At 41.3% G+C, this 25,930-nt stretch overlaps 1 protein-coding gene across 5 annotated transcripts in view; it reads right to left on the bottom strand.

Annotated features, from left to right (window-relative positions):
• Window positions 1–25,930, bottom strand: part of ITPR2 (inositol 1,4,5-trisphosphate receptor type 2) — a 1,555,333-nt gene that overhangs the window by 1,056,842 nt on the left and 472,561 nt on the right. For all 5 annotated transcript variants that reach the window (XM_086920227.1, XM_086920242.1, XM_086920233.1 and 2 more), the window contains exon 9: window positions 25,292–25,387. In XM_086920227.1, the coding sequence (XP_086776353.1) occupies window positions 25,292–25,387 (96 nt within the window). The remainder of the gene's footprint in view (window positions 1–25,291; window positions 25,388–25,930) is intronic.

The following is a 25,930-nucleotide window of genomic DNA, read 5'->3' as shown; positions in this document are numbered from 1 at the left end:
GAAGAGATGGCTTCAACCTATCTACCTGAAATGCAAAATACATAGGAAGCTGCATTCTACAGAACACAAACCGATGTGATATACAAGCAATGCAATAAGAGGTGCACCTCTTTCATCAAACAGCTGTTGCAAATGTTGCTCACTGTAGGTATTCTGTTGCTCTGACAAGAAGAAAATGCAAACATGACTTACGTTCAACAGTAAGACAGAAATGTAGAACACCAATGATAACAATGTTCAAATGGTTACTATGACACAGGTCTAAAATTGTGTGTCTTGTCATATGTACAAATCACATATGCTTTTTTATTATATCAGTGATTTGTCATATCTTAAAATTAAAAACCTAAAAGAAAAATAAAGCCCAGTTGTTTAATTACTTATTGCTGAGATCTGTATTTAGTTTGCAGGTCAACGGTTCAAATTCATGAGTGGTGAAGTTATCCTTCATCATTGAGAGGTGGATTAAATTATTTCCTTCCACCTCTTTTGCTGTGCATTGCTGTTTGGATAAATCCTGCAACTTGCTTGAATTAGTAAAAAATCTAAGCATGGAAGCAAGTAATACATTTCAGTGGCCTTATTATACTAAATAATTGAGTATTGAGCTGGGCCATCTTGTTTGTACAACTTACTATGGAATTCTGATAGGAGGGAAGATATCTGAGTTAAGCAGGCTTTCCTGGATAGGAGACATTTAACCAGGGAACCCACTGAATATAACTAACATTCTGGTAGCTTGTATTCCTTGATAAAACATCCTTTGATACTAAACCTTTTTTCAGTTTAGTCCCTAAAATGTATGAACATAATATTTAAGGTTTAGGATGGGTATTGTACACAATGAGGCCTATTCACTAAAGCAGATTTACATGTGAGCATATATAGTAAATTCACTTTTACACTTTGTATTAAATGTACTACTTTGGGCTATTCACCATTTCTGAATGTAAATTTACAATAAAGGGTAGACTTACAAGTCTCCACTCCCTAAAACAAGCAGGTGGGGCCAAATTCATAGTTGAAATGTTTTGTAACTTTTCACACATCAGAGGAGATGATCTCTGCAGCTTTGATGGAGACTTCCACCACTGTGGTAGATATCTCTCAATAGGAAAGTATAGGTAAATTATAAAACGTTTATTAAACTTTATTTTTTAAGTCAACATATTGTAATGTTAAATATGTTATACATTTTAATTTAGAACAAAATAAAAAAAATGATATTACTATTAACTTACTGTTGAATTAAACAATTGATTTAAATATATTGAAATATTTTTTAAAGACATATTTTGAAAAGTCCACCTAAAGTAATAAGGTTTTATTTCGTATTAAAAATTACTAAAGCGTTGATTTAGATCAGAGTCAATGTTGTGGTCTTGGACTTCGGAGACCGTTGCACTGAAACTCAGGCTGCGGGCAGGTGCTCCGTCGCTTTCTTTGGCGGCATGGCAGTGGTGCATGGAAATATCTCCTGTACAGCAGTGCTGCATCATAAAAACAAGTGCTGGAAGGCGGAGAGTCTATTTTGCTACGTTTTGCAGCTTTTTGTAACAGGAAATTGGCACCATTTAGCAGGTCATAACTCCCAGCGGAGGAGTTCAGGGGCTTGGTATTGTGTCCCATCTGGTTGCTGTTCCAATCATGAAGTCTTGTCCTGAGCTTCGATCTCATATTCATGTGATCGTGCTAGTAAACAGAGCATGCTGCACTTTATGTTGTTTTGCAACTTATGCTCCCAGTGTAGGTGCTACTATCTCAAGACAATTTTTGTTACACAGACTATTAGAACTTACAAAGATGCTTTAAAAATTTTGCTTGTAATGAATTGTCAACGAGTATGTGTTGTATATTCTTACTTGGTTCAATATGGCTACTTGATGTCTGTAGTCCTTTCTTAGTGTCTCTATCTTCTAACCTAGTAGTGTTCTTATCTTCTAACCTAGTAGTGTTCTATCTGGTGTGTGGGATTCCAGCCTTGGCAGTTGGTCTGGTCAGCTGTGAGGTTTTACTGCTCTGCTGTCTTATCCTGTCTAACTTAATAAATATATCTTAATTACCTGAAGACGTGTCCTGCTACTTACTTAATTCTATTTACAGCAGTATGTTTTAATGTTGCTCTTTTTATTCTGAAGCTATGAACTCGAAGAAAAGTTCAGTATATTAGATTATATTGGTTATGGTACATTTTAACAGATGTATGGCATTGATGGCCAATGATAGAAATATATATGATGTGGATCAGCTAAAATTATTTGACATTGTTTAATTTCTATGTTTTTATGTACTTTTTTCGGCTGATTTGAATTTACGGACTAAAGTTTTTGAATCGACATCTCAAATGACATCACTGATTACATCATCCACAGAACCACTCACACCCCCACTCAAACTTTTATACATTTGCTGTCCTACTCATACAGCCACTCATACACCCACTTATCCAGAGCAACTCATACACCCACCCTCTCTCTCTCACACACACACACACACACACACATACACTAACTTACCCATACACTCACTCACACTATGTGGCAGATGGTGACTTTTGAAGTTGGTGTGACCTAAAAGTTGGGGTGGGTGTTGTGCCTTGAGTTAGCAGAGCAAGCAAGCCCATGCTATATGTGGTATCACGATTAGTTGAAGGCTCATACAACATTAAGAATCCCATCTGTAGGTGATCAAACATCTATTCTCATACACTAAAAACTGCACCCATTTCACACTTGACAAATTATGTTTTTTTTTTTTAAATACCGTATCGTATAGGGATGGCCACTTTGGGTGAGTATTAATTCTATATGTGCTATTCAAACAGATGTATTCCATGTGCTTTATGACACTCATTCGCTGTGATAACAGTGTGTTAGCGAGCAAGCATTCTAAAAGAATGTAAGGATCCACAAACTATTCCCGAATGTGACTATAATAATTTATCGAGTCCCATCCAAATAATGCATTGTTTAGACGTGCCACAATCAAACATGCCAAAGCGTCGCAATGTAAATCGCACTCTAAAGTTTAACCAGCTCAATACCATGGTGTCCGCACGAGTGAATGAGCCTTTTAAAGGAAAGTGAAGGTTCATGAGCTGTTAACCAAAAGTGATCACCCTTATTAAGCGTGCCGATTCAAAGTGCAGAAGCATCATAATTAAAAAATACCCACAAAAGCAAACCGGCCCCATACAATACAATGCTGCCTTATGTCTGTTGTGCATCATGCGCACCATGTTGGTTTTACCTCATATATACTCCAGTGTACCGGAGTGCATAGAAAACAGACTAAGCTAATGCATACAACTGGGTAATAAGATATTGGTCATCCATATTATAACAAGTGATTTGATGTGATGGTCCATGCAACGTTTGTGATACAAAAGTCTAACTCAAATTGAAAATGTCAGGTGATGAAAAAACCTCTAAAACTGACATAAACCTAATTATCATTATGTTGTAAATCTGCTTTCAATAAGTGTTTACAAAATTAAAATGCTTGCTCTGAAATGTAAAGATGTATCCTAGTGCCCATCACATAGTAAAACTCGGTCAGTAATCTAATGTTGACAAGCAGTTTAGGAATGTTCCAACCTCTGTATCTCATGTTCAGAATGTACTGTGTGCCCTGTTTGCCACTGAGTCTATGTTCTAATGTTCATGAACAAGAAAAAACATTTTCATATTCATATGGTTGATATTAATAGCCTATAATAGATCAAATTCATTACCTCATATTTTCACACTGTGGTGGTTGGCTTCTCACATCGTCTATGACTGCCTTTGGTCTTGAATCAATTGAGCTTAGCTAAAACCATCAAGCCTGTCTCCAGGGACTCCTTATACCATGTGCAATGCCTTTTTCCGCAAGCAGACCTGGCCAATCCAGGTGCTGCTCCCTTGCTGAGAGCAGAGCCAGATTTGGATTGGGCAGGTAAACCCAGCGCTCATTGTGACTGAGTGCACGGATGATCAGAGGCCTCTAATGCGCATGTCAGGCTGGTCACAGAAAGACAGTCGGCCAACCTGACATGCGCACTTTGAAATGTGTGTGTGGACGCAATGACCAGGAGGTGAGACTGTATCATATCTCAGCCCCACCCACTCATCACTTAGCAACCCAGCTCATTTTGTGGCCAATCAAAACAAAAATGGACAAAATGCACAGCGCCCACAAAAACTGTAGATGTATTTTACATTAAAATCGGGGGCTGCGGTGGCCAAATATTGCTGGGCAACAATGCTGATCACAATGCCACTCACTCACATATATAGCTTCTCCCATGAAGCCACTCAGTCCCTCACATATACAGCCTCTCAACAGAGCCACTCATACACCCATGCAACCACTTACATATACATTCACACATCCATACAAGCACTCACTTGTCTACTCACTCACCCATACAGCCAGTCACTCTTAAATAGTCACACCCACTCAGCTAACCAAACACCCACTGAAACAGCCACTCACTCACCTAAACAGCCAATGACGCACCAGATCACTCACCCATACAATCACTCACACGACCGCTCACCATCCATATAGCTACTCACACAGCCACTCACTCACCCAGTCACGGGTGCTCACACACCCACTTATTGACCCAGGCAACCATTCACACAAATATTCACACACCCACTCATACATGGATACACAGTCACATAGCCACTCACATATGTTAGAAATAGTATCACTCATTAGTAGTACACAAAGTATACAAATGTAACTTTTGTAGTACCCTAGTATATATGTTGTACACTCAAACCTTTAGAAAACACTCCCAATCGCTGGATATTATCAGTGATGTCACTGACCATGTCATGAGTGATGGAATATGTGTGGTCATAAGGAGTGCATTACAGGGTGTAAGTTATAATTAGCTCTGCTGGTGAAATCTGAGCCTAACTATAACGTCTCTGAAACCTTTGTTTTTTTTCAGTGAATTTCTAACGCTTTTTTAATTTTATCTCCTAACTATGACATCCAGTAACCTTTGCTTTTTTAATATTAATATATATATATATATATATATATATATATATATATATATATATATATATATATATATATATATTACCTACTGGCGGTCGCCAGTAGGTAGTTATAGTTAGGATTTTTTTCAATGTTAAATCTCAAAATTCTATTTGGAATAACTTTGGCACCGGTTGACGAATCTGCCTGAAAATTTCCTGAAAATGGCCTCGTCGAGCTCGGGTCCTTCCTTGAAAGTTTGGGGGGGGGATACGTCAAGCGGGGGCCGAGATAAAAGGGGGGTCCCAAAACGCGTTTTCCCCATGTACATTTCCATAGGGCGGTCGATTTCACTTTTAGCCCGAACGGCTGAATGGATTTCCAGCAAACTTGGCAAAATTGAAGGGACTGGTAGCCCGATGTGCCTTTGCTATGTCTCAAGATATGTGCTGCAGTGGATTTTGAGTAATTTAGGTTCAAAAAAATATATATATCTATATGCGCTCTCCGGTGCGCGCACCGGAGTGTGCTCCAGGCGCGACACGCGACTTGCGCGCAGGAAGCTGATTGGCTCTTGGGTGTCTGTAAACATTCTAAACAGTCTGGAGCGGCCGCCATCTTGTGTCTCGGTAAAATCGAGACACAAGGGGTTTGAAAAAAAAAAGGGGCAAATGACCATAAGGGGGAAGAGTAGACCCCCTCTGACCCCCTAGGTTTGATGTAGGGGCTAAAATAGGGTCCTGCAGTGCATTACATTTTTTATTTTTTTTTTCGTTTTGCGCGGGGGAAGCGCATGGTACGCGCACCGGCGAAGCACGGGGAAAATCCAGGACCATATTTATGAAGGCTTTGCGCTGCTAGTTTTGCGCCTCCTGTGCGTCAATTTTTGTGACGCACCAGCGGTGTAAAAAAATGCGCATTGTTATGCAATATTTAAAAAGTGACGCATCTATCTAGATGCGTCACTTTTTAAATATAGTACAACGAGGCACATTTTTTTACACTGCTGTTGTGATGCGTCACTTTTCTGTGCGCACTCCTTATGACATTCCAGATGTGTCATATTTAATGTATGACGAATCATGTTGCAAGGAGTTACAGATACATCAGTATTTCTGACATATCTGTAAACATAAAAGTGATGCGAGGCAGGTGCAAGATTTTGACGCAACAGCATCCTAAAAGTGACGCAGAGAAATCTTATAGATTTCAGTACGTCGTTATTACCAAGCTTTTTGCGGGGGAATGCCCCCTTTGCATACATTATACCTGACGCAGATATAATGTGGCGCAGAGTTTTAAAAAGTGACCCATGTACCTAGATGCGTCACTTTTTAAAAATAGCGTCAGGTATAATGCATGCAGAGGGGGTGTTCTCCCGCAAAAAGCTTTGTAATAGCGACGCAGTGAAATCTTTGAGATTTCACTGCGTCACTTTTAGGATGCTGTTGCGTCAAAATCTTGTGCCTGCTTTACAGCAGGTGTTAGACTGACGCAAGCCCTTTCACATGGTGCTTTTTCCATGTGAAAGGACACATTACTGGAGTTGCGTCACTTTTGTGACGCACTCCAGCAATGCGTTACTTGGAATGTCATAAGGAGTGCGCACAGAAAAGTGACGCATCGCACCAGTGGTGTAAAAAAATGTGCCTCGTTGCGTTATATTTAAAAAGTGACGTATCTAGGTAGATGGGTCACTTTTTAAAATCAAGCGCCACATTATATCTGCGTGAGGTATAATGCATGCAGAGGGGGTGTTCCCCCGCAAAAAGCTTTGTAATAGCGACGCAGTGAAATGCTTGAGATTTCACTGCGTCACTTTTAGGATGCTGTTGCATCCTTTAAATATAGTGCAACGAGGCACATTTTATTACACTGCTGGTGTGATGCGTCACTTTTCTGTGCGCACTCCTTATGACATTCCAGATGTGTCATATTTAATGTATGACGAATCATGTTGCAAGGAGTTACAGATACGTCAGTATTTCTCACATATCTGTAAACATGAAAGTGACGCGAGGCAGGCGCAAGATTTTGACGCAACAGCATCCTAAAAGTGACGCAGAGAAATCTCATAGATTTCAGTACGTCGTTATTACCAAGCTTTTTGCGAGGGATTGCCCCCTCTGCATACATTATACCTGATGCAGATATAATGTGGCGCAGAGTTTTAAAAAGTGACCCATGTACCTAGATGCGTCACTTTTTAAAAATAGTGTCAGGTATAATGCATGCAGAGGGGGTGTTCCCCTGCAAAAAGCTTGGTAATAATGACGCAGTGCGTCACTTTTAGGATGCTGTTGCGCCAAAATCTTGCGCCTGCTTCACAGCAAACCTTTCACATGGTGCTTTTTCCATGTGAAAGGACACATTACTGGAGTTGCGTCACTTTTGTGACGCACTCCAGCAATGCGTTACTTTTGTGTTTACAGATACGTCAGAAATACTGACATATCTGTAACTCCTTGTGAATTGATTAGTCATATATTAAATATGACATATCTGGAATGTCATAAGGAGTGCGTCCAGAAAAGTGACGCATCGCTGTTTTCACGTAGCGATGCGTCACTTTTCAGAAATGAGGCCTCCAGTTTATTCACTGTGTCATAACTTTCTTTTCTAACACTCACCTTCTTTCATTCCTCCTACTTCACTTCCTTTCACCTCTCATACCTTTCTGTTCTTTCTTACTCATTCTCCTTTCAATTATCAATGCACTATATTTCACTTACTCTTCATTTTTTTAAGAATATAGCTCTTTGATGAGAATTGGAGGTAGTTCTGAAAAGAACTTTTGGTTTTCTTCTTTTAACTGAACAGGAACAAAAACAGGGAATGGAAACTGCTCAACAGGAGCAAAAAGAAAAGAAAAAAATTAGGGGTGGGAAGGGCAGCGATGGTTCTCCAATGCTCGAACCATGAGCAGGACACTTTGCTCCCCATAGGTGAGGAGTTGATTGCAGTATCTGCATTTGACGACCCCATGGTTAAATGCAGGTTGTATGTTTGCCACCTGCTCCTGCGATTGCTCTCTCCCAGAAGAAGTTGCTCCTCCTGTTGATGTAGAGGCCCCATCTCTGGGAACCTCTTGTGCCAGAGCCCTGACACTTTCCCGGGCAAAATTCTGGGGGTGCCTCCTCTCCACATGGCGAATCATGGTGAAGTTGCCAAAAGAATACTTTTTTTGGGGGTTACCCCGTGACAGGACCTGTTTGCAGATCCTGCACTCTACTTTTGGTGCATTCACCTTTTTCTGGTCTGCTGGAAACTTAAAAAATTTCCAGATGAAATGCTCTTTGACCTTCGGCTGAGGAGGCTCTTCATCAATGAAATCATTGGAGTCATCTTCACTGCTGGATCGTCTGGCAGCCATGATTATCCAAGAAATATGCAACAGCAAAAAAGGCAGGTCTTTCAGTCACAAAAGTGAAAGAAGAAGTGAAGGAAATGGGTGGGGATTTCATTCATTGTAAAAAAAAACTGTTAGCAACCAATGAAAAGTGTTATTTTAGGGTCACATGACCCGACGCGTTTACGCTGCGCGCTCCGGAGCACTTCCGGTGCGTTTACGCAGCGCGATCGTAGGCGCTTCCGGGGCGCAAACGTGGCGCGATCGTAGGCGCTTTTGCGTGCGTTTATGCGCCGCGAACGTAGGCGCTTCCGAGGGCACTTACGTTGCGCGCCGAAGTGACGTCATCAAACTTTTACAGAAATGCATAATCATTTTCCTTATTAAAAAAAACTAATTTTATTTGTATGGTACGAAATGTTTTGCATTAATATTAACTTTTCATTCATATTTTTTTTCACGAACGACAGTTGCGCTCTGGGTGCGCTTTCAGATGAGCTCACGGAAAAGCTTACCGGAGAGCTTAGCTGAAAGCTTCCCGGAGCGCGCACCCAGAGCGCAAAAGAAAAAAATTATATAAAAAAAAATGAATACTTTAAAAAAAACAGCAAATTGTAAAAAAAAAAAAAAAAGGTTAGAAACTCGATATACAAAGGAATTAGCATTTAAAAAACCTATGAAATTCACTGAAAAAACCATAGGTTTCACACCAGTTATAGTTAGGAATTAGCATTTAAAAAACCTATTAAATTCACTGAAAAAACCATAGGTTTCACACCAGTTATAGTTAGCTGGAAATTTTACTGATATAAAACCATTGAAATTCCCACGTTATAGTTAGATGGACTCACTATAACTTGCGCGTGCAATGCACTGCTGATGATGTCTTATTAAGCCAGTTAACCAATCAATTTTTAAAAACCATCCATTTAGACACTTATTTAAACATTTATTCTTCCATCAACTTTTACATATACATATATAAAATATATTTATTTTTCAGAAAGACACACATTCACTGGATGGTGTCATCAGTGATGTCATGAGTGATGTCACTGACCATGTCATGAGTGATGTAATATGTGATGTCATCAGCAGTGCATTGCACGTGCAAGTTATAGTGAGTCCATCTAACTATAACGTGGGAATTTCAATGGTTTTATATCAGTAAAATTTCCAGCTAACTATAACTGGTGTGAAACCTATGGTTTTTTCAGTGAATATATATATATATATATATAAAAATAAATATAATATATATAACATTTCCTATGGGGTTCTGTTCTCAATCCCATCCTGTGTTAATTTCTATGAGAGAGTGCTGCATTACTAGTGTGTGGCTGGGCTGGAATGCAAATTCCAACTTATTTATGGCTTTTTGGGCAGTATAAACTTTAGAAAAGTAGTGTGTGAATAGCAATGAACTTACTCTTTTTCAGTTGTTGTTTATATTTTTTATGTCCCACTCAAACTCTTTTCACCCCTCCCTGAAATCCTCATTCATCCTCCCTAAATCTGTATGTATGCATGTCCCATTTTCCCACCTCTCCTGCTTGCCTTTTCTACATTTACTGCTAAGTAGTAAACTTACAGGTGTGGTACTTTCTCCATATATAAGAAAGGAGAGATGGAGATTTACTCATGTAGGTTTGTGAACAGCATTTTGTAGTAAGTAGTACTGTTGTAGTACTATTTTACATACTACAAAATGCAGTTTGCTCATTGAACCCAAAACGTATTTTTCAAATGGTTGTGCTTTTTCAGGATTCTCATTTCCTGACTGAGGATAACAACTAATTTTATTGCACAGGGTTTTATTCTGAGAAAGATGATGATGCATAAATTTGTAAATATTATGCCATATTTATGGAATCGGGATGAATGTTGTTTATATGTGTACATTGTTAAGATTGTATTCAAAATGTACACATTGCAAAATTGAACAGAGTTCCACTTTAGACTAGGTGTTTATAATTACTTACTTAAATGTAAAGCGGTTTACAAAAACATGTTGTAAAAAAAGTCACGATTTCTGAAGTACGAATCCTTCTCGCCATGCTGTTGTGAAAGTGTGATGTTTCTGTTTCCTGCTAGTATTCTTCTTTACTACAGAGAAAACACAAGACCCACCTACAAACAGCTACAATTTCTTTTTTTTTTGCTGTCCAGATCATGTATCTATTTCCACCTTTGGGCTTCTCTCCACGCCCAAAAATAAGAAACTTTGTAGGAAATCTGTGCAACTGGAGCTAGTGGTAAACGATACCACGAAGTTTTTACAACGCGGTACCTTAACCACGCATCCCTTACAATGCAAGTCGTTACCACGACTTGCGCTGGAGGGCGCTAAAGGTTTAAAAATAGTTAATTTACTATCCCAACACCTTCCCTAGGGTCCACGGGGACTGGTGTTAGAATAGTAAATTATACTATTCGAAATCCACACCCCCAACGCAAGTCGTGGTAACGACTTGCGTTGTAAGGGATGCGTGGTAAAGGGATGCATTGTGACGGTACGCGTTGTACCGTCATACATCCGGAGCTAGTACCAGCAAAAAGGAGAATGGCAAATAAATGGTGAGCCCAGATCCCCCCACAATCGAGAGATGCAATAGGGACGTACATATGAAATAGGAAAGGTTGGAGAGATGCAAACTACCCACTGCATTGTCAGTGAAGTGGGTCTTTGGATTTCCAGGTCCTTACACAGATAGGGTGTTGGATTCCGCAGTGGAAGCAAGAGAAACTAGTTCAACAACTAAGAAAGAAAGCTAGTGCATAAAGTACACACAGTTGGGCAGATTTACAAGGTTGTGGGAAAAATTATGCAAAAGTGGCGCAAGGGTCTTGTAAACCTGCCGCAGTGTGTGGTAGAAAAGACGCAAGAAAGGACAGAAGTGTGCAAATTACCCACTGCTATTCACGGGTAGTAGTTACCAAGAAGGCTGAAAAAAGGGCCTGCACTTTGAATTTGAATTAAAGAAGAATAATTGGTAAGCTTAGGCAAGAATGGTAGTAAGTAGGTGTGTGTATTTGTGGTTGTTGTGTTGATTGAGTGGAAGATGACTAAGGTGAAAAAATAGAGAGGTTGCAGAGATGCAAACTTTCCATTTCTTTGTAAAGGAAGTGGGCGTTTAGTTTTCCAGTGCATATATATATCCACTGAAAAAACCATAGGTTTCAGGCACGTTATAGTTAGGAATTAGCATTTACAAAACCTTAGAAATTCACTGAAAAAACCATAGGTTTCAGTCACGTTATAGTTAGGAATTAGCATTTAAAAAACCTTGGAAATTCACTGAAAAAACCATAGGTTTCACCCATGTTATAGTTAGCTGGACATTTCTCTCATACAAAACCATTGAAAATTCCCCTGTTATAGTTAGTTCAGCTAACTATAACTTGCGGGCCCGCAATGCACTGCTGATGACGTCACATATTACATCACTCATGACATGGTCAGTGACATCACTCATGACATCACTGATGACATGGGATAGGGAAGTACACGTATACCTGGGAGGGATGGGCTCCTGAATCTAGAGCAGAAGCAGCAGAATCTTACTCTCACATGAAACAGTGTCAGGTAAGAAATTTTGAGTACAGGATGAAGTTCAGGGACACCCACAAAGTCAGCATCAAATCTTGGGTGGACTTTGTTGACATCTCAGTAAAGGCACAAAAAGGGCTGGTTGCAGGGTAACCTGTTAAGTACCTATGAAGGGCTCTACAATCTCTTCATGAAGGAGCAAATATTGTCTAACTATCTCTTGGACAAGTTGCACTAGCATCTGGTAGATTGAAAGCTGTCTAGCACCAGAGAGTTGACTCTGAAATCTGATGAGTTGGTAAGGACAAGGGTATCCCAGAAGTCCCAGGGGGTGACTACATAAGGGATAGGGGGTGAGGCATACAAAAAGCAAAGGAGGGAGGTGGGTAAGCCCACCAATAAGACTTCCCCATTACCCCAGAACCCTAAAAAGGAGGAGTGAAGATCCCACCCCAACTCTGAAAAGAAGGGACCCTGTGTTTGAAAAGTTTTTTGCAAACAGAGTGTGTTTTGACTGTCAGCAGTTAGGTTACTACAGGGGTGGCCCTGCCTATTACAAAAAGGTGGTCAGCACTGGGATGTCCAGTGTAGCCATAGAGGAGTACAGCTTGGATGAGGAGGTTTCCTTAGCATTTTGCTAGGAGACAGGCCCAGATATTAAGCTGGTGATCCCTGAGGGTGGGAGTTGGCACTTCCACGCAATTCAAGTGAATGGGATCCCTGCCATTGGCCTAAGAGACACCTGTGCCAGTCCCAACATAGTGGCTGACAGGTTGCTGTCCCCAATCAATTTGTGCCAGGAAAGACAAAAAGAGTAAGGGTAGTCTCTGGTGAGGACACAACCAAACTTATAGCCATAGCACCCCGGGAAGTGGAGGGTAAACTTAGCTGGCATAAGGTGGTAGTCAATTCTGACCCCCACTTAGATTGTATTCTAGACAATGGCCTCCCAGAGGTTGGTCTGATCCCAGATGGGGTGGGCGCCCCCAACCCAAATATCCTCTGGAGCCAGGCCAGGGTCGCATATGAAAGTGTGCAGACTTGTTGGGTTTAAAGCACCCCAAAAATAATTCTTAGATTCACTGTGAAACGTCAGCTTCCGTGGACCTACAGAAATGCATGAAATTGATTCAGCGTTGCCCCAATCCAACATTAGAATACATTGCGACTTTGATTAACATTCACCGTGGGACAGGTTGTAGGAAACCAATCAAACAGTACCCCTAATGTGTACTGCTGTGTGCAAAGTCACAGTACCTTTTTGTCCATGTAGTGTGACAAGTTTTTCTGTCAATATTAACTTCTGTATTCTAATGCACTTTAAAATCATTATGATTACAAAGCAAATAAACAAAAGCTGCATTCAAAGCATACAAAGAAACAATTACATGGAACATGATGAACAACAAGATATCCAAGTAATACACTTAAGAGAAACTGTGGGTGGCATATTAAATGGATAGAAAGCATGAGCCTGAACTATTTGAAGTAACTATGTGATGAAGATATAGCGGTGCAGTCCGTATTTACCATACTGCAGAATGCTACGGTATATTGGGTCTGGCATACATAAGCATAGGCCCCTGACCGCTCCAACCATCCAAGTTACCAAATTTACCAAGGTCAGGCTCAGAAGTGTCCTCGATGCTCAACCATTTCTCTGATGACAGAAAGAAACTGCATTCACAGGTCTTAAGCGAAAACAGAAGGTTTAGTTGCTAAAATCCTGATTCACACAGAAACTTCGTGAAAGCTGGAAATGTCTGTATCATAGATCTTCTCGTCAAATATGCCTTGAAATCTACGCACATCAGATATTTCCATGGAAACACCTTCTGCGTCTTGGTAAATACTCCTGAGGATTGTTAATAGAATGAACCATCCTCTCATGAGGAAGTGAGACGTAAGCGTGCATCAGCATGTCAGCTTTTCTTTTCTTCCAGTTGGAGAAATCCCTTCGCCACGAATATGGGGTGTTACATCACCAGCCATACACCTCAAAAACAGGCACCTCACCATATGCAGCAGTTGATCTGCTGCTCTTTCCAGCTTGAAACTGGCCATGCAGCATATCTGGCAATAGCCACTATGAACTGATTTTAGAGTGTGGGGATTTTGTATGCACCCCATCGGATATCCCAGGAGCTGGTCCAATCCATCGTGAAGTCACTTGCACAGGCTTTCAGCCCAAGTGCCCTCGCGTGGCCATTGTATTCTCACTCCACATTGGCTCAATCACGGTCCTGCCCAGATTATGATCATTATGAGATGGTGAAGGGTACAGTGGAGGTGTAATATGAGAGAAGGTGAAATAAAATCTACCAGTCAGACTAGAGTAAACAATGGGTATTCCGCTGTAGTATGATCAACCTAGTAAAAGTAGGACCCTCTTCTGGCTGGCTGGCCCCTCGATCTTCAGTGCCCAATCTGCCAGTAAACTCTGCTATTTAGGGCTAGCCCCTGTGGGAATGGAAGGACTGGACTACAGGCCTTCAATTCCCAAACCTTAACTGATGGCTACGCAGGAGCTGGTGCGCCAAATGTATCATTTGGTAGTCGACTTCATTTGTCAGTGGAAGGTGTAAGTGTTTCAGGGATCTGTGGTAGCTCCTCATTCCCACATGTGCATAATGACAGCATGGGAGACTGCTCCACGCGTGTGTCTGCTAGCAGCAACCTGGACATACGGAAAGGAGATGGTGTGACCATCCTTAGTCCTTCAGGATTGATGGGTATTTTTTCTGTGTGATTTCAGTTTGGTGTGCGATGAACTAGTTGTGTTAGCAGCCTCATGGACATGTTTAGCTTTTGTCTAGAGTTCATCTGCAAGGACATATCTGCAGGGGCAAAGGACTGGGTATGGAAGCGGGACGAGGAGGTATCTGCTCAAATTAACTGGTAGTCGTTCTCACTGCAATTTACCCTTAATCTCAGTACCTGCTGCCAACCTCCCCTTACCTTACCTTACACACAACGTCCCTCTCTTTCACTGTCAACCTCCCTGTACCTTACACACAGCCTCCCCCTTGGAAGCACTGCTCTTTCAAGATGGGAGCTATCCACCAGACTGTATTGGTAACATAGTGCGTTCATTTACGTGCAGGGAAAACACGTGGGAGCCTTGAGCACTGCGAAGCTGAAAGGCAAAGCCACGCACTCCTTTGGAATAGATGGGGCTTTCGTCATTGTGTGCTGACTCATTAGCACACCTGTTGGCCTATATATTAACCCTTCACAGACCGGAAGCCATCAGTCAAGGCATTATGCACGTGAGCCCGTCCAGTGTTCGGACCGGTAGCTTTATTAATTTGATTCTTTATTTGCATTACACGCAGGGTTGTGAGTGCCCTGCAGCATCTAAATTGTCTCGAAAGTTTGCGATGAATGTGTACAAAAAGACAAGACGCGGGCCACACGTTAACCAGATTATAAACCAGACGACAGAAGTTTCTGGATTTAAAGACATATAAGAAGGTCGAAGTACTGTTTTGAATTGATTCGGAGCCAAGGCAACGCTCACACTGTTTGGATGGCAGTTATTTTTTACGCCGTAATCGAAAATCAGAAAAAAAATCGATGCGCTGGAATCACATGTATATTAAGCTACCTTATAAATGTTTCCAAATGTAGCCAACATACAACAGAGATCACTGCAGTGCTTTAAATACATCAAGATGTACCGAGAAGGCAGCACACGTAAACTACCTTATGATCAAAAGATTTCCACACAAACACCCACTAAACTAACTTCTAGCATGGACATCGCAGCCAGCCACAAAGCCTACAATTGCATTAGGTGCACCGTTTTGAATTTGCCGATGGAAAAAAAACCATGAAAACTAAACATGTTCTTGTGAAGCAAATGAAAACTGAGCCTTTGCTGCCATCTGGTGGCACGTTGAATATTGCTGCGACACATAATATTATCTTGACAACTTGTCATAGATTTTTGTACAGCACTGAGGTGTGAGGTCTTCCTCGCTGCCAGTCACTGCAGTGTGTATAGGATTCAAATTCTGAGCGATTCCCCTAGCATATTAACAGAGAGAGGCAGGTCTTCGGCAGTAAAGCTTGCAGCAACACAACAGAAAGCAGCCTGATGGGCATGACGAAGACAGTGAATCAACACCTACTGCATTCTTAGATTTTTAGAGGAAAACATAACTGCTGTAGTAGACATAATAAAAAAACTAAAGTCTGAAACCACCCTTGTCTGCCAAGTGTTCAGCATAATTGGTGTAGATGTGAACCATCTCCTTCAGAGTAGGCTGGGCAACACCTTTAGTGACTCAGTACTGCAACATGCTCCGTTTTAGAGTGCTTGCCACTTGGTAAGCAAAGCAATGTTGAAGAACAATTCAGAAACTTTAATTTGACAATGTATGAGAAATGGCTTGCAATGATGCATAGAAATGTCCCTTCACCAACCATGGCATTTGAAGTCAATGAAACCTCACTGTGGTACTCTGTACAAGTTCTAGATCCCTTTCGTAAAGGGGAATTTCCTCTGTAGTTTCAAATGTGCTGCAAAATTTTTGACTGCTTCAATAACTCTGAGGGCATAAGCGCCCAGTTCAATGAAATGTTGCAGAAACTGCCCTGAGAATCGCAATCTTCAAGTGCACCAGTATTAGCATGGAAAGCCATGTCAATGGCCAGAGTTAACAAAGTGCGTACTGGCTGTTTTGGTGTTGCCCGTCTCAAGTGTCAATGTTGAGAGGGCTTTTTCACAGAAAAAAGTTTGCATGGGAAGGAAAGAGCGAGTGCACATGACCAAAGACTTATTGAAGAAGTTTTGTAGGTTGTACTACAATAAGTTAAATTTGCCAACATTTATTTGGACCTCATATACACTATACGTACACTGTCTATATACCATGCGCTATCAGTGCATAAAGCAAGCAATAATAAAAGCAAAACATTCCATAAACACAGGCAAAACACGGTTTCTGTTGTTTTTGATGGTGCGAAAATGTGTAACCACAATTTTTTTAAGGTATTGAAATCACTGGGGAAAAAACACCAGAATTTACCAAAAATATGAACTGAAAACCGGAAAGCCTACTTATTTTTGATAATATGGGCTCCCAAGCAGCATGAGCAGATTTTACCATCAACAAAGTCCATTCCAACAATGCAAGTCCCTGCAACGCAGCTTTGAGAACTTGGTGATGATCAAAGCCATGCCACATCATTCTACCAAGCTGCTAGACCAACAGAATCCCCATGATCACTCGAGAAGAGCAAAATACATCGAGAGCATCCAATTTTGTGCTCAGTGAGCAGATCCTGCCCTTGACAACAGATTCGGTGGCAGTGTAATTGCACCTCTGTATTCCTAAACACATCATCGCCTTTCACCCACAGCTGAGCAATAATGTTAAAGAGAAATTTGTCATCAAACACTAAGAGAATTAGGGTCAAAGGGATATTTTAACGACCTGCCACAGTTCTATTCCCCAACTTTTACATATCAATTACACAATGAACTGGGGGTCTCAACAAAATGCCACCAAGTGCCAAAGAGGAAGAAGAAAAGAAGTGAAAGAACCAGAGTATTGAGAAAAACAGGGGACCCTTGAGCAGAGCTTGGATTCACATCAATTGTCTTAGTGAGCAGTATTTTCATCTGGTCATTCTCCTAGTTGAATGATATGCCTCTTGATCATAGAGGCTATCTTCTTGGGAAAAACTCTCTCAATTGGGTCAACAAAGGAGAGCCAGACCCAGTGAAAAAACAGATCGTTAGTTCCTTCAATTAATGATCACAAACAAAATCTCAAATAACTCTGAGGAACCGTGCAGTGCATGAAATAGTGAGTGCAATATTTAAAATAGAGTTATTAGGAGAGAAAGAAACTTTATTAGAGATATCCCCTCACACTCTAAATAAAAACAATGCAACAGGCAGTGTTAACAAATAACTTCTAGATATTAGGGCGATATGTTTCAGCCATACGGTTAAAAATGCCCCATGCTTTCTTCAGGACCTACGTTTGTCATGGTTTGCTACTGCATCAACACACCAACAAAACAACCTCTAAGGTGTCCAAAGCAAAAATGTGATTAATATCTCCTGAAAAAGGTTGGAATCAATACAACCTTTCCTTTACAGATGCTCCGCTTCAAGGGATGCAGATGGCACCTTAATAAAAAACATAAAACTCGCTTGATGAGTTTACGGGGACGTAATGTAATGTAAAGAACACTTCTATAGCACTTCTTTCACTCCAAGGAGTATCTTGGCGCTCAAATAAGGCCTTGCTATCAGTTGCTGTGTCAAACTTGCAGCATGATCTTTAAATTTGCTTTCAGTTGAGCAATTTCTTTGAACCCGAAGAAACTGCCCATAAGTCAAATTATCCCTTGAAGCTTTCGGATGTTGACTGTCATATCGCAATAGACAATTGTGTGACATTGGCTTACGGCATAATTCACTTTCTAAGCCAGATGGAGTAGAGAAAATGGACAGATCTAAAAAAGCCAATCTGTCTTGTCAATTTCCACTGTAAATTTCAGGAATTTGTTCCTTGGGTTTGGCCATTGTTGAAAAAGAAAAACTGAGTCTTGGGAATAATGGTTCTTTTGAGATTACCCTTGCATGATGCGGTCCTGTAGATCAGAGGCAGGAGACGATCTAAGTGGTGTATTCGCCTGAGAATCAGAGAGATTGTCCCAAGGCAGGTTTCCAAGTATGAGATATATATATTTTGATCATGGTTGCATTGTAAGTAAGGAATGTTTCTGCACAACTATTTTGTGTATTTTTCAAGCACAGAGACTCAATACGATTTAGACAGGAGCAGGGAGGTTGTTTGCGAGGATAGGAACCGACTGTTGTTAGGACCACCTCTCTATCACCCCCCTTATCCTTCTTTTCTCTCTCAGAGCGGGGCCTCATATTCCAGAGTATTGTTTCAGGTGAGGTGAGGTCCAGTCCCTGATCAAGATGGGTGAGCAGTAATGTATACATGGCTACCTAGACTTTTAGATAATGGTCTGGGTAATTCAGTAACAATAAAGTAAACAGAGGCCTGTCGGTCCTTTTATAAGTGAATTAACTGGGAGTATTGTTTGTTTGATTTTTGTGTTTTTCATTAAGGTGCCATCTGAATCCCTTGAAGTGGAGGATCTGTAAAGGAAAGGTTGATGGGATTCCAAGCTCTGCTCAAGGGTCCCCTGTTTTTCACAGTACTCCGGTTCTTTCACTTCTTTTCTTCTTACTCTTTGGCACTTGGTTGCATTTTGTTGAGACCCCCAGTTCATCGTGTAATTTAAAGAGTAATTTGTAACATTTGCTAAAGTATTGCATATGGCATTAAACTTCAAGTTATTGAGCACACTGCCATAACAATATTAAAGGTTTTACTATCTTTCGCTAAAAGAATAACAACGCTTGGACATTATACTTGTTGAGTGATACGAGCTCTTTTGATTAGATATTTTATCCCACACCCCCCACACTCCATGAGGCGACACAAGCTTCTTTAGGGACGATGCGGCTCTCTCCTCACACCGACAGGGCCGGACTGGGAACCAAAACCGGCCCTGACAAAGGGCTCGGCCGCCCCCTCCTCCCCCGTCCCCTCCCCCGGGGGTTGGGGGTGCCGCCGAACTCTTTGCCAGGGCTGATTTTCATCCGATTTTGTTACAGGGCCGATTTTGCATCTAAGCTGCAAAGAAGGCCCTGTAACAAAATAGGCCCCCAGGGGCCTAAACCCGACCCCCACCCGAGCGGCGCACCGGGGTATTGCCCGGTGCCCGATTCGGCCAGTCCGGCCCTGAAAAACCGAGGTACAGTCTCCGTTGGTGTAACATCAATAAAATGTATGCTGTAAAATCTTAATAAACAGATTTAAGCAAAAAAATAGGAAGGAGTGAACACATTTTTAGGAGGATGAAGTTCCGGATGATAGCTCCAAAAATGCAAAAAGTGTGGCCTCCACATGTCTTATATTTAAGTTATGGGACTAAGAAATTTGCCATGTTTGCCAACTAGAGTTTTCGGGAGGAATTTTTTTTAATATCCTGGTAAGAAAATGAGGGGCAGAGTTAATATAGATTTTGATGTTTTAGGAGAGATTTATTTTTTTATAGGCCGCTAGTGCAGTTGCTTATTGTGTGAGTTTACAGAGTCGATTTTCAGTCCTTAGATGGATCTCACTAAGGAGTTTTGCATTGTTTCTGCAACCAGTTGATAATTTACCTGTTGGTTAGCCCAGAGTATGCGGAATTAGATTAGACCAACAGGGATTGTACAAACGCAGTGACTTGAACTAAGTGGACAAAACAAAGATTGGGAAAACCCACCTTAAAAAGGCAAATGTGGAAAAAAATATCACTGTGTAACACTGGCGATTTGGTGATAAGGGTTGAGGTCAGCATCTAGACAAAAACACAAGGCTTCAAACAGAAGTTGGGAAAGCCATAAAGATTTCAGCATAAAGATTTGTTCAACACAATTAGGTTTATTACCAATGGATAAAATCTCTAACTTGGATGGATTCATTTTAGAAAATCAATTTTCATCCTCTTAGAGATGAGTGTAAGAAAGTGAGGCAGACCTGAGGCAGATGCAGTGATTTCCTCTCTTAGACTGCTAAGGATCTACATTAATTGCCACAGAGGTACATACTATCACTCAGAATGTTAAGAAGTTTACCCAAAGGTTGTACATATTTATCATATAAAAAGAAAAAGTTTGACAGGGAGGAACCTTGAGGGACTCTCCATAGCATTGGTGTGGCCACAGATAGAAAATTGGCCATGTATGGCTTTCTAAGCAACAAGAGATCCTGATATTTACATGGCAAGTGGAGAGCTGCCTGGGAAACCCCTCACGATCTATGGTGTCAAAGGCAGTGGAGACATCTAGGAGGATAATATTTGTGTAATAATTATGTGACTAATGTCGCTTGCAATATTGAGCCCAAATGGCTTGAGTAGGCGGGCTGGAGCGGACAGCTAGTGGTTTTGCTGGACAGGATGCACTTCAAGAATTGGGCCAGGATGTGAGAGGGCAGTACAGTAGGATACAGCCTATTTGGCTGTTCCCCTGTAAATCAAGAGAGAGGAATAATACCTCTGTGCCTTTGACGGGCTCACAAGGTATACACAAAACTTTTACTGAGTTTTTAAGAATTAAAGCTACGTTTCTGCCTCGCTTAGCTGGACAAATTGTGCTTCATTAGTTTGAAATTCTTTGGCACCAGATCTTCATTAATGCCATTTTTATCTAAAGTAGGCCATGTTTCACTGACAAATAGTTAGTTCAGTGGTGAATAGGAAACCTGTTTTTAACTGTTGAGGGTGGATTGCAGACTCCTGCTCGGATAATGCCATTTAGCGTCTGAGTTGATGGGCTGATGAGAGATAGACTGGACTGAATTTGTTGGAAAACGTCTGCACCTACTTAAGTTCTATAGTCAGAAAAATGTATGATGCCTAGGATAATTCTGTTAATTCTCCAAATACCACCATCTGCCTCCTGTTTACTCCTCTATCATCGGGATAATCTAGTATGTAATGAAATAGAAACCTCAACATTTCACAGGCATCCTTGAGTACACTCATGGGGAAAGTCATATCTATTTCTTTCTTCTGATGCTCCCCAAAAGTAATATAAAGGAAAAACCAATAGAGTATGATAATAAAAAAGGTGGATACAGTTAATATCTCATGCGCTCATACACAGATTTGTGGTATGAAATATCAGAGGCCAACAGCTGGCGAACAAAGTTATGGGATGAAGATCAACCATTCTCTTTATCTGCGACAGGACTGTGGCGGATTGCACTACTGTTGATACTCGTTCCAGAGGCAACTGGTCTCCCTGCAGCTCACGGCGCTCCTCCTAGAGTTAGGTGATGCTTCCTTAAGTATTGATAGTTCCCTAGACGTCCAACGATTGATTCCCATGCTCCAGCAACCTTCAGTAAACTCTAGTGAGACTTTGTAGGACTTGACAGATGTTTTGCCCGGAGCGTGTGCAATCAGAAGATTATGGCAGCCATTTTGCCGTGCAGTCTGAAAAACTTGATCACACCCAGCCTTGTTAAAAGTCAATGAGGATCCATGCGTTGTATAGACCCATAAAGTCTTCTATTTGCGTTTTTGAAGGAATACAGACATTCCATGTCAATTACAAATATCAAAGCAAGAATCTTGCAGGATTTAGCTTTGATTATTCAGTAAAGGAGAGGAAGACCCATTTAGGGCTCCCGTATGTCTGAACTGAGCCCCTGGACGAAAAACTGATTTAGATATGTCAAAGACCACCCGACTTGACCATGCGAATCTAAGGTGTGAATTGCCATTTTCATGAAAATAAAAGCAAATAAGTCCCTGGATTGAATTGTTATCTCGGACGGGCCTTGTGTTAATAAAAAATCATATGTGTATTTCAAAGCAAAATAGACAGCGAAGATGAGGAACTTAGAACAACAGAAATAATAGTGGCCATCTTGGCCTATACATATTTGGTACACTATGTTTTGTGCTGTATTCTTCATATTCCAGGAATAAACTGTGTATGTTGAGTTCTATAGAAAACAACCAATTGACTTTCTCCAGCGCACAGTTAATTATTGGTTCTCTGTGCTTCTCCCAGTCAGGAAGAACACGTACATCTTCAACGTGTGCCAGAAATCGAAAAGGCAAGACTGTAGGGAGGAAGATTGAAGACTACTTCATAATCATGTGCCCAAAACAACAATGGTCCTGCCAGCAAGAAAGAGGCCTGGTAAGAATGCTGGACCAATTCATGGTTTTATTGACACTCGCCTACCAGCAAGCCTTCCCTTTAAAAAGGCATGCCTGCCGACAGGCCCTATCACGCTTCACTAGAGGACCATGTTGGTCAATATAGGCTTGTATCTGAATTCAGCGCAAGTCATGCTCCAAAAACGGTGATCAAAAGTGTATTCTTTTTTTAAAGGAACTTAGAGCTAGGATATGCTACTGGCACAAAGATTATTAGGCTAACCACCTGCCCAAGAACTACCAGTACTTGAAGTTCATACAGTGACTTCCATTTAACCAGTACACCAAAAAATATTAAAAATGCAATGTGCAGGCAGTACCCTCAGCCTATCAAGATGTCCAACTTGCGACATGCTTGCTATCTTTCTAGCCAAACCAAGACATACGAGTTTTTTATTTGCGAAAACAACTTCTTTCTTTCCTCATCGGACATTAATGGTAGGTTAGATTTCTTAAATTATGTGGTCATTAGCTGCACCGACTGAACAAGGTAACAAAGGGAAGCAGAACATAACCGAGGAGATACTTTATGAAGTTATTAATTTACAAGAAGATCTGAAATCTCCTGCACTAATCTCAAGGCGTGAAATATTCAATCTGCCTACATTGTCTTCCTGTGGGTTAGCTTCAGAGCGCATGCACGTGTACCAATGTATTGTTTTATGCCCTTTGTGACATTTGAATGATGTGTCATCAACCTGTAAGAGATTTTTCATTTTAAAAGTGTAGACAGTGAGTGATTCAAATTTCCAAAAGACATCATCCTGTAAAATCCACGCCTAGTACACGCGAGGAGACTGTGGTATGTCCTTGCCAGGGCCTGGCTGGCTATTTGGCCTTTCTACACAAACAATGCAAAATAAATAGTTTGTAAGTATGTTTTAAAACCGTTCATTTTGCATTGTTCATTTAAAAGCGCCAGCAAGTCACCAAGAACAGAAGTGGAACCCATGGCCGTTATACTGGCCCGCTTTGCTGCCAGCCACCGAAATGCCCAGTAGCTATAAGCCCTTGGTCCCTGAAGGCACCATGGTAGGCAGGTAGGTGGACAGGTGCATGTGTAGGAGTGAGCTGGGGTAGGTGTGTTTAGTCATGATTAGGTGTAAGTGTGTGTAGGTTTAGGTGTGCGTATCTGGCCTACTTTTCTGATCCAGTGATGAGACTGAGAAAGTGACCTGGGTGATCTTTTGTGTGACTGGCCACTCCCTTTATGTGCATTTTATAAGTTAGGCAGGGAGTGGTAGATTCTCTTCCAAGGGCAGTGCTTTAAATGGGCCGGTATTTTGACAGGGAGAGTACCGGCACTTCTCAAGAGAAGTGCAATACTTTAATTGGAGAGTACCAGCACTTCTCAGAAACAAACAGGTACTCTGGTACAGAGTACCTGCACTTCTATTTTTCCATTTCAAGCACTGCCCAAGGGGTAAGGAAAATAACGTCTGTTTCAGGTCAGTGTTCTAAAGAGGAATGCCGAGCATCAGGGCTAAATTAGTTACCTGCAGCATAAGCAGGCGACGGCCACCATTCACCGGTGGCCTCAGTTTGAGTCAAGGCCTTTGTACATCTCGGAGGGTCGCAGCAGTGGGACCGGTCACCAAATACTGCCAGAGATCACAACATGATATGCTTTGCATCTGGTGAGGAGTGAATTCTCTGTGAGGGAGATGGATTCATAACAGTCGCCCTACGTGTACGTCATCCTCCGGTCTTTGTTGTTTGATCCAATCCAGGGTATGTGTGAGGGAGTATTGCCTATTTTACTCTCCTAAAACTGCGTTGATCTTTTCCAAAAAGCAGGATGTGAGGAAAATGTAACCGCCCTCATGAGTCACTAGCTGGCTAGAGGTAAAAACCGATTATCTGGGTTGGACTTCGAGGCACTAATTTTTTTCAACGTTTATGAATCATCTGTATATCACTCCTCCTGTGAAGCCAAATGAAAGAATTAAGAGAAGGAAAGGGAGATTTGATATTTTGAAGCCCAGGGATCAAACACCATCAGACGACTTGACAAGAGGCTTTATTGCCCTTCTGAACTTCAGGAAGACTGGCCCCAATCAGAGTTTGGAGCATTGAGTGTGCACGCTTCTCCCAATCAAGCACTTGTACCTACTCTGAGGCCCGCAAATTAAAACTGTGGGTGTTTGTATAGAACTTCTCTGAGGCGAGAGGTTTTTTCCCTGTCACCTCGCAAAGTCCTGGTTAGTCAGTAGTCTTTATCCCGGCTAGAGTCAGGTAGATACCATTACCACTGGCTAAGGGGTTTAAAATTCTGGATTTTCCCTTTGAGGTCTTTAAAATACTCGGTATACTGTAAACTTTTTTACTAGTAGACCATGTTCTTACTAGGTCACACCATGCAGGCACAAACTGTGGTTTATATCGCTGTTGGTTTGGATTCCACCCACTGCCAGGAAGGCAACACCTCACTGGAGAAGCAGCTCACACTAATCTAGGAGCCAACGTGGTCCTTCTCCTGGCTACAAGTAGCGCATATAAGAGGAAGGATGGAGGAGAGAATTGGGCAGGTCCTACACATTTGTACACAGTTGTTCACCAACTTTTAACAATCCATGAAGCTTTTGAGACAGAAGGTTTTCTGGCTTTTCAATACGGACACAGAACCATGTGTTGTTGATCAATCGGAGACTTACCTCAGCAGCCAGGTAGTTTCCCGTCGCCAGATGCTTGAACCTGAACAAACTGTTCCACTGCCCTGCACCCCCACGACACGGGTCATGATGCACAACCTGCAGCAAAAGACACACATGCTTAGCAAACAACTACTTAAAAAGCAAATTTCACAAAGTTAATATTTGAAGCTTTTCACCAAGAGAACGGACTCATAGCCATTGGAAATGGTTGAATATAATGACTAAAGCAAGAGCCAGTTCGGTGTACAGTGCATCTCTTGGTATAGAGTGAATGTGTACGAATAGGACCTGCCTGTGCAGTGATTCTGTTAAACATGCCTTAATTGGAATACATAGGTTCGTGCAACAATGAGCACAAAATTTGTATACGAATCTCAATGGTAACAGAGAACTCCATGCACAATTATCAATCTCAGAGACGTGGTGCAAGCGCATGAGGCCGTGAGAGGTGTCATGCCCCCCACTGCTAATGCCGTGCAGCAATTCTGTTGTACAATTTCTTATTTTTATTGATTATATATTTATTGAGGATTATTTACACAGCCAAGGGATGACCAACATTTATCTATACCAAATAGGGCCATTGATTTATTTAAGAAAGCTGTGATGCTTTTGATACCATAAAGGTCAGACCTTCGA

Source organism: Lissotriton vulgaris, chromosome 1_1, assembly GCF_964263255.1.
Source record: "Lissotriton vulgaris chromosome 1_1, aLisVul1.2, whole genome shotgun sequence".
Taxonomy (NCBI): domain Eukaryota; kingdom Metazoa; phylum Chordata; class Amphibia; order Caudata; family Salamandridae; genus Lissotriton; species Lissotriton vulgaris.
This window is presented reverse-complemented; position numbering and strand designations above follow the sequence as displayed.